General features: G+C 50.4%; 2 protein-coding genes and 1 non-coding gene across 5 annotated transcripts in view; 1 reads left to right on the top strand and 2 right to left on the bottom strand.

The window, feature by feature from the left end:
- SAMHD1 (SAM and HD domain containing deoxynucleoside triphosphate triphosphohydrolase 1) overlaps positions 1 to 13,839 on the top strand; it is a 66,478-nt gene that overhangs the window by 51,751 nt on the left and 888 nt on the right. The window contains exon 16 of one of the 3 annotated variants that reach the window (XM_052650777.1): positions 2,042 to 2,364. The exons of 1 other annotated variant lie outside the window; for it this stretch is intronic. In XM_052650777.1, the coding sequence (XP_052506737.1) occupies positions 2,042 to 2,158 (117 nt within the window). In that variant the 3' untranslated portion in view covers positions 2,159 to 2,364. Of the gene's footprint in view, positions 1 to 2,023; positions 2,365 to 13,839 lie in introns of those variants that run through there. One more of the 3 variants, XM_052650779.1, reaches the window with a different exon arrangement.
- On the bottom strand, positions 5,174 to 13,362 carry TLDC2 (TBC/LysM-associated domain containing 2). Its single transcript, XM_052650780.1, has 6 exons — positions 13,330 to 13,362; positions 11,434 to 11,595; positions 10,150 to 10,302; positions 9,901 to 9,996; positions 6,160 to 6,233; positions 5,174 to 5,309 (listed from the first exon to the last, which is right to left on the bottom strand). The coding sequence occupies exons 1-6, from the start codon at positions 13,360 to 13,362 to the stop codon at positions 5,174 to 5,176; spliced, it is 654 nt and encodes a 217-aa protein (XP_052506740.1).
- On the bottom strand, positions 12,115 to 12,186 carry TRNAE-UUC (transfer RNA glutamic acid (anticodon UUC)). The gene has a single exon. It is a non-coding gene; the product is annotated as a tRNA-Glu (tRNA).

The following is a 13,839-nucleotide window of genomic DNA, read 5'->3' as shown; positions in this document are numbered from 1 at the left end:
CAGGCTTCGGGGGTTGTGATGCACCCGCTCAGTAGTTGTGGTGCATGGGTTCAGTTGCTCTGTGGTATGTGGGATCTTCTAGCCCCGTCCAGGGATTGAACCCCATGTCCCCTGTATTGGCAAGCAGATTCTTGTCCATTGTACCACCAGGGAAGTCCCTGCTGTAATTATTATTTATTTCTTGGCTTTTATCTCTAGCTAGACCTGTGGGAATATAGGAAGTATGTCCATCTTAAGAACTATAGCTTCTAAGGAGACTAAACCCCTGATGAGAAAGGAAGACTCGAGCGACAGATAGACTGGCACGTGGAGAGACTGGAAACAGAGAGACAAGAGGCTACTCAAGTTCAGCTACTCAAGTTGGACCCTAAGTCCTGATACATTCATTCAGGGAATGAGTGTTCCCCCAGGTCCTGTGTCCGGGACCAGGCTTGAAACAGTATCTGAGACAGTTCCCAAGGGTCTCGCTCTAGTTGGGGACAATAAAAACTCGAGTAAATAATAATCACAGTAGTGCATAAGTACTTTGGGGTCGGAACAGTGTGTACAGTGTTAGAGGAGCAAAAAGGTGAAGGGTTTATGCCAGAGTTGGTTGGTTCGGAAAGACTCATTTAAAGAAGGACTTGGAAAGACTTCCCTGGTGATCCTGTGGTTAAGAATCCACCTGCCAATGCAGGGGACACGGGTTCAGTCCCTGGCCTGGGAAGATCTCACATACCATGGGGCAAGTAAGCCCGTGCACCCCAATTACTGAGCCAGTACCCCAATTACTAGAGCCCACACTCCACAACTAGAGAAGCCACCACAATGAGAAGCCCGTCCACTGCAGCTGGAGAGTGGACCCCACCCGCCACAACTAGAGAAAGCCCGTGTGCAGCAACGAAGACCCAGCGCAACCAAAAGTTAATTAATTTTTTTAAAAAGGGCTTGGAAGCTGAGACCTGGAGGATGGATGAGGAGTCAGCTGGATAAAGGGGGTGGGGGACTGGAAGGTGACAGAAAACGAGGTGCATTTACGGGTGAGATCTGGGCTCTGTGCATAGTCCTGTAAGCCAGGAGCCCTGGAGCAATGGGTGTTTTAAGCAGGAAAGTGACACGTTCAAGTCAGTGTTTACAGCAGAGTCACGGCCACTGTACCCGACCAGAGGGCTCATAGGAGAAGCACCTTGACTTCTCTGCCCACCCCTCTTCCAGTCTCCCACCAGTGCCTCCCACTAGCCCAACCTGACTAGAGGCCAGTAGCCCGGGGAGCTGGGAGATGTGGTTCGCAAGAGCAGCTCCTGTTATGCAGAGCAGGGCAGAGGGAGGCGGAGAGCAGATCTGAGAGCAGGTAGGCATGTGAGGCCCACAGTGTTCTCCACGAGCCTTCTCTTCCTCGTGCAGTAAAGCCTCTGACAGTCCTATACCCTCATGTAGCCTAGAGTATCCAGCCACGGGTTCAAAACCAGTTCAGGATAGAGTCAGGCGTTGGAGGGCCTAGCTTCTTACACTCCCTGATTTCCAGTCATAGTGTCTTCTCACTTTGACACCAGCCCTCGTTTTGGATGGAATCTAGGAGGCTGAGGCCAAAGTGACAGCTTTGATTATGGAGCAAAGGTCAAGTTCCACAGGCACACACTATCTTCCCCCTTTTTGCCATCCTGTAGACCTGGGCCATTTGTTACAGGGGAGACTAAGAAAGAGGGTCCAGCAAGGGTCCAGCACATTCCATCTTTCCCTGGAAAACCAGGACACAAGAGCAGCTCCTGACACAAGTGCGTCCCCAGAAGCTGCATGAAGGGAAGGGGTCGCCGAGCCGGGCCACATGCTGCTTCTGGCCATCTGTGAAAAGAACTGGCGTGGTGGCTTTTGCTCTGAAAGCTCTTCCCTTCCCAGGACCGTGTGTCTCTAATTAAGCATGTACACCATCCGGGGTTTCCCAAGAATAAGTCTGTCCAGAAGCAGGCTGTCTGTAGGACAAGGATATGTGTGCCTGAGACATTCGCTCAAAACCACGAGAACTGGCTTTTTTCTCTATTCCTAGTTACTCTGTCTTTGACAGGATGGTGACGTTGTAGCCCCGCTTATAACACCTCGGAAATTGGAGTGGAATACAGCTGGCACCCAGGAAGAGGCCAAAAAAGCCAAAGCCCAGCTTTTCCCAAGTGACTCGATGTGAATGTCTGCACTCAATTGTTTACGCAAAGCCCCTCCCCATCCCCTTTCCCTCCTCCCCCAGCACAATTAATTTAGGGAATTTGATCATAGAGGTCTACAAATGGAGCGACAGCTAGTGCTTTTTATATCTTGAATGTACGCACATACTAAGTCATTTTTATCCAGAGGAACAGGTATTAGGCAGACCTTATTAACATGAGCTATGGAAAACACTGCCTTGCCTCTTTTTAATATTAATCAAAGACTTTCTTCTTTAGCAGTCTATTTTCTTAGAATTAACAGCTTTTTAAAGTACTTTGAACTCTTATGACATAAGATTGTTTTTTTAAAAAATTTGGAAATAAGACAAAGGCGCACACTGGAATTTGCAGTTAGGGTTGTCATGAACAGCCGTGGTTAAAACCTGTATGTGAAATCCCGGCCCTCTGAGGAGGTGCCCATCACCCTGAATTTGAGGCTAGCTTTCCTTGAGTGATTGCAACATTAGTGAAAGGCACCTCCCCTCACCCTTTTAGCCCCCCATAAACTGCCAGGTTGGGGTCAACAGTATAGGAGGGCCATGAAGGGGCTCAAGCTCTTCAATGAGAGGCCTGATTGATTTGTTGAAAAGATCTGAGGGTGCTGGCCTCCTCTGAAATGGGGCATAAAACTGTCTAATAGGAGACCCCCTAGCTCCAGTAGCAGAGGGACTCCCCAAACCAGGCTGTCCTCTGGGTCAGCTGTGGCTCCAGCCCTTGTGGGTTTCTTTCTCTCCTAAGTGCTCACTGGCCCCTCCCTGAGGGTTCCACCACTGCCCAGCCTGGAGAAAGCAGCTCCCCTCCCCCGACCTCTGCCACTCGCTTGGGTGCTGATGGGAGGCCATCGGAGGAACCACCCTCAGGGGTGCTCAAGCTGGGGCTTCATTTTTGCCAGTTCAGTGCATTTGATGAGTTTCAAGGCAAAGACTGGCTGCCTATGCTGAGACAAAGTGATTTACCCAGTGAATTCCAGGTTCCCCTTTGTGTCTCTACCTCCAGCAGTGGAGTAGCCACCACTGTGGTTGAGCAGTGCTCCTGAGCTAAACAGAGTCTGGAGTTAGAGCTAAATCCAGCGGCTGCCAGAGGCAGGGCCATGGGGAGTGCAGTCGTGAGCCCTGACATCCTGTACTTCACCATACCCTTACAGAAGCCTCCCTGGCAGCCTGGGCATGGGGAGCCAGCCTTGGCTGTGGGTCAGAGCAAGAGTGAGCGGGGAGGAGCTCAGACCGCAGGGCAGATCACCCCCAGCATCTTGGGGGTGCTGCCACCGTCCACTGTGTAACCAGGTGCTCCTCTGTTGACACTAGGGTGACAAGCGTTTGGAACGTCTGCTGTTCTGCTCTGTCACCCCTCTCCCGCCCCCAGTAGATAATCAAGTTGACCCTAATTCCTAGAGTAGTTAAAACCGTGCTCCTCTCCCACCACAATGCCGTGTGATGGGGATGTGGATACAGTGGGCTCCTAGAAGCCCAAAGAAAGTGGTCATGGTACCAGGTCATGTCTGTTTTGGCCACGGTGCTTCCAAAACGTCCAGTGGGGAGAATCCGCCACCTCAGACTTCATGTGTCCAGGCCCAAGGTCAAGAATGTAATGTTTCTCTGCAAAGATTGTCTGATTTTTGCCACACCTCCATTTACATCATTGTTTTACTCTGGAACTTTGTCATCTCAGAGTGTATCACTGTGCTCTCTGAGCAACAACTTGAATCTGTTTTGTTTGCGTCTTTTGTTACTTTTTGGCAGCTGCACTTTATGCTCTTTGCAACTGTTTTAATTATGGGAACCACGTGCCATTGACAAGGTTAAATTTTTCTTAAGAAGCATCTTCACTATTGGTATAAAAAGGGAGCCTTTAACAGCCTGGTATCTAGAGTTACCGAGCTTTGTCAGTAACTTTGAGAATGTAAGTAAGACTGCAGGTTCAAGTGCCTGGTCGCTTCATCCTGGTGAGGGAAACAGCTGCAATAAAGCTTCATGAATGTATCTCTGTCTTGAAATCAGTGGTGTCTTCCTCAGTGACTTTCACACTCGTGTGCCCAATTTTGACCCTTTTGTGCAAAAGAACTGTGTTTGGTCTAGGAATGTGCCCAGATGTTTCTTTATACCTCAATACTGTGTTGGGTCTTCCAGAGGGGATGGTTTTAACAGGCCCTATGTTACTTCGTTTTCCTCATTCAATAATGGCAAGTAATGACCTGATAAAGAATCTTGTTCTGTCAGGAGGCAGGCTCTAACATGGGTTATGGATTTTTTTTTTTTTTTTTTAGTTTTTCTAAGTCCTCTTTTGCCAGAAAAAATATCCTTCCTTTTTTAATCTCCCTGAATTCCCATCTACAGAATTTCAGCTTCTTTACCCAAATGTGCATATAGCTCATCTGCTACTTTCATATTTTCCTTGTGGAATTAAATAAGAGATCTTCAAGTACCCAGCATAGTGGTAGCAGACTGGTCAGTTTTCTGGGAAAAGAAGAATGCTGTTTTGGAATCTTTATTAATTTCACTGGTTGAGTTAGGTGTCTGTGGTTTGACAATATTCTTTAAATTAAAATAATGTCCAAAGCATATAGAGAAGAATCCCATTTTGTAAGAATACCATACACCTCCTTGGAAAACTGTCTGGAAGGATATACATGAAAATGTTAGTGGGGTGGTTGAATTGTAGGCAGTTTTAATTTTTTTACATCTTCTGGTTTTTCTACAATAAACACATATTAACTATGTACTCTCTAAAAGGATCATTTTCCTGAGGAATTTTGTGGTGCTCGGGTGAGGTATAACTGTCTTTTACTCCCTCACATCCCCCCTCCAGTAGAATGTGGCCTGTCTCCACAGCTGTCTTGGTCCTCAGGCGCCAAGAGGCTGCTCTCAGTCACAGTCCACACCGGACACTTCTCCATCTGTGTTTCGGATGGAACGGGCTGCCCTGGGTGAGCGCAGCCTCGTCGGCATCCAGGGGCGGGTCTGAACACCTGTTGGCTCAGGAAGCTGCCCGCCGTGGCATCAGCTCAGGACCCAGGCCTCCAGCTCGTTGATGCAGAACTGCTCCTGCCGGGCCAGCACCTCATTGTTGAAGGTCGCACAGGGGTGGCTCCCCCCACGGTACAAGTCTCCATCCAACCACAGCCCAAAGTGGCCACTAAAGAGAGGAGAGTCTTGGCACAGCTCCCTCCAGCACCCTTCAGACCTGCCCCAGCAGCCCTTGGCCACACCATGACTGCTCTGCCTTAGTCTCATCTCTGAAACCAGTTTGTCCCAAATTGTTAAGGACTCACACATTGTCCTCCATGGGGTTTCAAGTTTTCTTTTTTAACAGTTCAATGATTTTGATAAACATATACAATGGAGCAACCGTCACCACAGACCAGTTTTAGAACGTTCAGAACATTAAGATGGCAATGCCTTAACCAAAGGACAGACTCTGATAAGCTTGGACTTCAAGCCCAGAACACGTCAGACCAGGGCGTCCATTCTAGTCCCCTCTTGACAGCAAACCTAGGCTGGAGCTGGGAAGTGGATTACTGCAGATTGGCAGCGGCTGGTGGGGTCTGTGTCAGTCCATCTCTGTGGAGGCTATTCAGACAGCTGGGAGAGCGAAGCTAATCAAGCACTGCTGTCATCTGTGCCCTCAGGATAAGGCTGACTGCCTGAATATGCAGGTCACACCAGAGACAAGACTGACCTTGTGAAACACACTTCACTTCCCACCCCCAACACACACACACACACACATGCTGTCACCAACTAAACACTTTGGGGGATACTTCATGCCATCCTCTCCTCTCAGTATCGACTTAGAGCGGAGTTTAGGGGGTTGGCTGGGGGGGCAGGCAGTGCCACAATACCTATCAAGAGGAGATTCTTGAAGGTTAACCAGCAGCCTCCCCCATTTTGTCTGGGGTAGCCTAACTCAGCATTTCCAGAGAGGGGAAAGGACCAGAGTACAGACCACCTCGAGACTCAAGACTAGGGAAGACTAGGACACGCACCTGCCACAGCCCATCATCAGAGAATCCAAGTCGCCTTTCACAAAGAAAGAGTTGCTTCCTGTCCACTTGAAGACCTGTGATAAGAAACCCCGTTATTGGCAGAGTCCTGCTCATGTAGTTTTACTCTGGACCACTGGGTGGCAGTGTGGTGAAGGAAACAACCTCCACGCCCCTACTAAGGCACGGGAACTACTCTAGGCTCCTAACTCTTGCAGTTTCTCTGTCTCCCTGGAGTTCACCTCCTCTTGCCCTCCTGTCTGAATTCCCACAGCCCCAAAGCCCTTCTGTTCTAGGAATAGACCAGAACCCTCTGAGGCTTCCTGCTTCCGAAGCTGGAGAGAGGAGGGGAAAAGTCCTCATCAGGAGCCAGGCCCTGATTCTACCATTAATTGTTTCCTCCTCTCACTGGAGTTAACACTAAGCCTGCACACCTTCGGTGCTATTTCACACCCAACAAGTGTTTCGAGCCCCACCCCAGAGAGATACCCTGACTACTACCAATTATGTCCCTGCATCACTCCTTCCCGGATCACAGCCTCCTAATGGGTCTCTGCTTCCTCTGTCTCCTGCCCAGAAGCCCATGTGTGCTCTCTCAGTGAGCTATTCAAAATTAAATCAGGGATTCCCCTGGTGGTTCAGTGGTATAGAATCCACCTGCCAGTGCAGGGGACATGGGTTCAATCCCTGATCCGGGAAAATCCCACTTGCTGTGGGCAGCTAAGCACCTGGAGCCAGTGTTCCCCAACAAGAGAAGCCTGTGCACCCCAACTAGCAAGTAGCCCCTGCTCACTGCAAGCAGAGAAAGCCTGCGTGCAGCGACAAAGAGTGAGCAAGGCAAAAAATAATTATTTTTAAAAATCAGACTGGATATTAGCCCTCCTCTGCTAAAGCTCTCCAATGGCCCTCACAATGGGAATAAAATCCAGCATCTAACAGCCAAAAGCCCAGCGTGCTCTGCCCTGATTTTCTCTCCAACTTCTGTCCCCCCTTTACCGCCTGCACTTCATCTACCCTGGCCCTTCTGTCCTGGGACACCTGAAGCTATTGCTGCTCCAGGGTCTTGCTGACCCCTCTGCCCAGAATGCTCTCCCCCCAGATCCTCAGAAGGCTCACTTCTTAGCTTTCAGACGAAATGTCATCCCAGAGAAATTTAAAGTAGCCCTTGCTTCCTGGCCCTGTTCAGTGACAATCTGCCCTGCTAACATGTAAGTTCCATGAAGGCTGTCCCGATGCTGGCAGTATTCCTGAGACATGGTGTAGATGTTAAGGGAACAAATTATTCATGAGTCAATTTAGGACTTCCCTGGTGGTCCAACAGTTAAGGATCCACCTGCCAACACGGGAAACATTCGATCCCTGGTACAGCAAGATCTCGCGTGCCACAGAGCAATCAAGCCCACACACCACAACTACTGAAGCCTCCACTAGAGCCTGTGCTCAGCAGCAAGAGAGATCCCTGCAGTGAGAACCCGAGCACGGCAGCCCAAGCGCAGCTAGAGGGCAGGCTCCGCTCGCTGCAGCTGGGGAAGCCTGAGCGCAGCAGCGTGGACCGAGCGCAGCCGAAAGAAATAGAGCACAGTTGTTTTTAAGTCAGTTTAGCTGATAAAAAGGTTTTTAAAGGGCTGCAAAAGTATAGCCTATGATTGCCTGTGATTAGTTGCAAAAAATGCTCTGAGCAACCAAAGGGTTTTTAGCAAGAAAACAAGACTAGTCGAAGATAAGCCCTGGGCTTAGAAGAGATAATATGAACAAGTGACCACAAAAAGACAGAACTATTCAACTCCTCCTATACTTTCCTCAAGGAACATGACCTTCAGACTTGAAGGAGGAAGATAAACATTGCTACAGAAAAAAATTAAGATGATGCTTCTTGGAATAAGGGTCAAGGAACTGGTGGGAATTCATGAAGAATGCAGATGCCAGAAGACCAAAGACAGGCAAAAATTAACCAGTTTTTTGAAAAGATGAGATTTCATAATAATAGCCTGGGAAGACTATAGCAATTGCCTAAAAAAAGAAAAAATCATTCCATTCAAGAGTTTGGTTTTTTTGTTGTTTTGTTTTTACATTTAGCAAAAGGCACTGTTTTAGGTACTGGATAGACCAGTGATGTAACAGACAAAAATTCCTGCCTCCTAGGACTCCCACTCAAGTGGCAGGAGGCAGGTAAATAAGTAAAATAAATAGTGTGTTAGCTGTGACGAATGCTTAGGAGAAAGAAGTAGAGAAGGGCAGTAAGAGTTTCCAGCGGCTGGAGTGCTATAAATGTAAACAGCATGGAGGGTCCTGCTGAGAGGGTGACATCTGAGCAGAGTCCTGAAGGAAGTGAGAACTGACTCACATGGACATCCTGTGGAGGGAACCTTAGGGAGAACAGCATGTTTAAAGGCCCTGAAGTAGGAACAGTCTTGCTTGTTTAAGAACCACCTCCGAGGTCAGTGTAGGGAGAGGGAAAGTAGCAAGAAATGACGTCAGAGAGAGTCCAGAAGACGTAGAGACTCGTAGGTTATTTTTAAGACTGGGGATTTGTCTGGTGGTCCAGAGGTTAACAATCTGACTGCTGATGTAGGGGATATGAGTTCAGTCCCTGGTCGGGGAGCTAAGATCCCACATGCCTCGGAGCAACTGCCACAACTCCTGAGCCTGTGTCGCAACTACAGAGAAGCCTGTGCACCACAGTGAAAGATCACACGTGTCGCAACTAAGACCTGATGCGGCCAAATAAATAAATAAAAACATATTCTGAAAAAATACTTTGGCTTTTCTCTGAGGGAGAAAAGAAGCCGTTGGTAGCTTGGAGCCAAGGAGTGATATGTTCTGACTTCATTTATTTTAAACATTTATTTGGCTGTGGCTGTGCCAAGTCTTAGTTGTATCACACAGGATCTTCAGTTGCAGCATGTGGGATTTAGTTCCCTGACCAAGGATTGAACCTGGGCCCCCTGCAGTGGGAGCTCAGAGTCTTAGCCACTGGGCCACCAGGGAAGTCCTTGACTTAGCTTTTAAAAGGCTCACTCCAGGTACTGTGATGACTGAAGGTGGAAGCATTAGGAGGCTATAGCAGAGACACAGGCAAGTAATGATGGTGGCTTGAACCAGGGTGACAGCAAAGGACATTGTGAGAAGCGGTAGATTCTGGGTAGAGATAGAAAGAGAAGGAGAAGCCATCAGGATTCGCGGACAGCCATCAGATGTAGGGTGTGAGAGAAGCGAAGAAGGGCTCCAAAATCTTTGGTCTCAACGTCAGTAAAGACAGAGGTGCCATTCACTTTGCCAGGAAAGATGTCAGGAGGAGCCAACTTTCTGGGAGAAAGTCAGGAGATCAGCTTGGCAAAACCCCAGTCGTGGTTGGACCCTCCCATCCACGCTGTCTCTGCTTGAACCTGACGAGCTGAATGTTGCTAGAGGAAAGCACAACAAAGGAACCAGCCCTGGGACTTCCTGGTGGTCTGGTGGTTAAGAATCCTCCCCGCAGTACAGCAGACATGAGTTCTATCCCTAGTCGGGGAACTAAGATCCCCCCTGCCACTGGGCAGCTAAGCCCATGAGCCACAACTACTGAGCCTGCCTGCCCTAGAGCCTGTGCTCCAAAACAAGAGAAGCCACCACAATGAGAAACCTAGGCACCGCGACTGGAGAGTCCCCTGCTAGCCACCACTAGAGAAAGCCTGCACATAGCAATGAAGACCCAGTGCTGTCATAAATAAATAAAAATTATTGATAAAAAAAAAAGAGCATCACCTTCAGCTGTGGAGAGAAGGAGAAGAGGAAGGTCTCGCCAGTACCATAGAAGCCTTTGCTGAGTCGAAGGGCCGAGGAGGAGAAGGCCCCAAACATCTGGAAGGAAGAGTCTGTCGCTTGCAGCCGGCAGGGAGCTGGAGATCCCTTCCAGGCTGGGGAGTCTGGGGCAGAGCTGGGGGTCGGAGAGGCCCCGCGGGAACCATCAGCCCTTAGTGGCAGTTCTCCCCGCAGCGCCCCAGCGCCGCTCACCTGCCCGTCCTGGTCTCTCAGCACCAGCAGCACCGGCCCACTGTGGCCCTCCATCTGCCTGTACAGGCTCTGCAGACTGAAGCCGTCCCTTGATGTGCAGAAGGCCAGGCTCCAGGAGTATCCAGTGACTCTTGGGGGCAGGTGGAGACTGAGCTGGGGACAGAGCAGAGGGTGAGCAAGGGCTCCCAGTCCTCCCACCATTGGTGCTCCATATCCTTGGGGTCCCAGGAGGACTAAGGTTAAACAGCCACCCCTCACCCAAGCCTGTGCTTTACAGGTTCAGTTCAGTTCAGTCGCTCAGTTGTGTCCAACTCTTTGCGACCCCATGGACTGCAGCACGTCAGGCCTCCCTGTCCATCACCAACTCCCAGAGTTCATTCAAACTCATGTCCATAGAGTCGGTGATGCCATCCAACCATCTCGTCCTCTGTTGTCCCCTTCTCCTGCCTTCAATCTTGCCCAGCATCAGGGTTTTTTCCAGTGAGTTGGCTCTTTGCATCAGGTGGCCAAAGTTTTGAAGCTTCAGCTTCAGCCTCAGTCCTTCCAATGAATAGTCAGGACTGATTTCCTTTAGGATGGACTGGTTGGATCTCCTTGTAGTCCAAAGGACTCTCAAGAGTCTTCTCCAAGACCACAATTCAAAAGCATCAATTCTTTGGCGCTCAGCTTTCTTTACAGTCCGCCTCTCACATCCACACATGACCACTGGAAAAACCATGGCTTTGACTAGACGGACCTTTGTTGGCAAAGCTTTACAGGTTATGGAGTACTTTCTTGTTTCCGGGGGCACCGTGGAAACACCAATGAGCAGGAGGCCTCAGAGAAAGGGATCACTATTCCCATCTTACAGATGAGGACGCTGAGGCTCGGGGAGATGAAGCAACTTGCCTGAAGCCCACATGGGGAGGAAGTGGCAGAGCCAGGATTTGAACTCAGGTCAGGCCCATCATGGCCCCTAGCACCCAAAGACTAGAGATACTGACTGCCTCCTCCTAACTCCCCATCTCATCTTCCCATTCCCACCCCAGCTTTGGCCTCAGTTCCCAAGGACTGGTTCCACTTAAAGAGTCTGATTAGTTCACCATATCCTTAACCTCCTGGTGACGTGAAGAAGGTGGTGCTAGGATTACTGACTCATTTTATCAGAAAAGCCCAGCGAAGAGAAGTGAGTTGCCCAAGGTGACATAGTGAGCAGAGGACAGAGCAGGAGGGACCCCAGGCGTCCCTGGGCCTGGCTGGGGTGGGGCAGGACTGAAGTCTTTGTACCATGGACTGTGCCCGAACCTGACTCATTTCCGAGGCTCCCAGAACCTGGCTGGCTCCTGCCAGCTGGGACACCATGGGTCGTTCGGGAACCGGAGTTGGGGCTGGGGTTGTCTCCTCCTCCTTTTCCTCTTCCTCTTCCTTGTCCTCCTCCCCAGACAGAGCATCTTCCACCTGGCTGGGCTGTAAAGACACACACAGGCCTGGTGAGTCGAGAGACAAGGAGACACGAGCTTCCACACATCCAGAGCCTGAGAGCCTTGGCCACCTCATCACCCCTGCCCGGGCCCCTGCCAGTCCAGCCGGAGGAGGCTGTGAATTGTCCACGATAGGCCAGACCCTGTCCTTCCCGCCAGCCAGCTCCCTCCCTGGCCCCTTCCAGCTACACCCACTGGATGTGGCCTTGGGCCCCCGAGGTTTGTCTTGCCTGGTTGCTCTGGATCCAGAGTGGATGCCAGGGATTATGTTCTAAGCTTTGGAGGCAGGAGAGAAGGGCAGGTGGCAGCTCCCAAACTGTGCACTTGTACATGAAATAACAATAATAATACAATAGTGGCTGAATATACGGTAAACAGGACACACTTGACTAGGCCCAAGTGAAATGCTTGGTGAGCATAATCTCTGAATTTTCCCAAGAATCCTAAGAAGAATGTGCTTCTTTTTTGTTTTTTTGGCTCTGCCACAAGTCTTGCAGGATCTCAGTTCCCCAACCAGGGATTGAACCTGGGCCTCCACAGTGAAAGCGTGGAGTCCTAACCACTGGACCACCAGAGAACTCTCCAGAGTAGGCTTTTTATTACCCCCATGTTATTATCTCAAAGGAAGAAAGAAGGCCTTCTGAGCTGGTGAAACAACACGTGTTTCTCATGGGTGAGACAGTGCACAGGTTCATATAAAATGCTCATTTAGGGCTTCCCTGGCAGCTCAGGGGATAAGAATCCACCTGCCAATGCAGGAGACACGAGTCTGATCCCCGGCCCAGGAAGATCCCGCATGCCGAGGAGCAGCTAAGCCTGTGCGCCAAGACTACTTCGTCTGTGCTTTAGAGCCCGGGAGCCACAGCTGCTGAGCCCGTGAGCTGCAACTGCCGGAGCCTGTGTGCCCTAGAGCCCATGCTCTGCAACAAGAGAAGCCACCGCAATGAGAAGCCTGCGCAGCACAACCAGAAAGGAGCCTCTGCTTGCCACAACCAGAGAAGCGCCTGTGCAGCGACAAAGACCCAGCACAGCCAAAAATAAAAATAAACAAAAAATGCCCCAATAAAAAAATGCACATTTGTGTGAAGGTGTGTGATGTGTTGGCTTAAAATAGAGTTGTGTAGGCAAATCAGTGTGAGAAGGTGTTGAATGCAACTTTGTATGTTATCTTTCAGTGTGTTTGTGGGTGTGAGCTGGGGTTGTGTTATATGTGAGTGTCAGTGGGCATGTATGTTGGTGTGTTCATTCATTCATTCATTTAATCACTGAGCTGCCACTCTGTACCAGAACGTGTGTGTGTGTGTGTGTGTGTGTACGCACATGCACATGATGCCTGCACACAAGGACTTTGGGGCTTTTCATCAGGAGAGATCTCCTTGGGGAGAAGAGCTGGACAGGACACTGCTTTCCTATTCCCCAGGTTCAGGCCTATGGAGAGAGTCCTAACTGGACAGGCTTCTGGACAGAGCTCCATCTGGCGTCCATTCCAGGGAGGAAAGAATGGAGACAGTAGTCTGTGCTCCTTGAGGGTCCCGGAACCACAAGGCTGGGCGCTCAGGCCCCAGGTTCCTGAGTCCTTGCTCTGAGCCCTGGGCCATCTGGGCAGGGCCTCGGAAGGGGGACACCCAGCTGTATGCACCCTGGCCCAAGCCCCACGCAGCCAGAGATCTCACCTCCCCTGCCTTTCCTGACCGACCCCCGCCCCAGCTGGGCCTCTTACCAGCCGAGTGTAACGCCAGCGGAGACTTCTCATTCTTCTGTCCGAGCCCAGCCAGGGGCAGTAAGTGAGCCTTCAGCCCTGCCAGGGAGGAGGCAGCGCTGGGTGAGACCTGGAGCCGAGAGGGAGGGGCCTGGGGCACACCTGGCTGGCTCCACACCCACCCAGCTGCCCTTTGCTCTCTTTCACCTGCCACTCACCTGTCATTCCCAGGCCAGCTTGTCCCTGAGTCTGTGAGGTCAGCTATGCTTGGCATTCAGGGCCATAGTTGCAGTTAGCAACTAATGCAGGTTAGCCATAAATTCTAGCTGTAATTCGAGCCCATAGACTGTAACCTTTGGGTGGCTGCCTGAGCTCCAGACGGGGTATCTGGGGCCTTTACTTCCCTGTATGACCTTGCATAAGTGCTATATACCCCTGGGCCTCAGTTTCCCCACATATGACATGTGGAACCAGATTGTCTCAGAGGCCCTCACAAGACTGACAGCATGCAATTCGGTTTTCTCTCAAAGC

Source organism: Budorcas taxicolor, chromosome 13 (assembly GCF_023091745.1).
Source record: "Budorcas taxicolor isolate Tak-1 chromosome 13, Takin1.1, whole genome shotgun sequence".
NCBI classification, from domain to species: domain Eukaryota; kingdom Metazoa; phylum Chordata; class Mammalia; order Artiodactyla; family Bovidae; genus Budorcas; species Budorcas taxicolor.
This window is presented reverse-complemented; position numbering and strand designations above follow the sequence as displayed.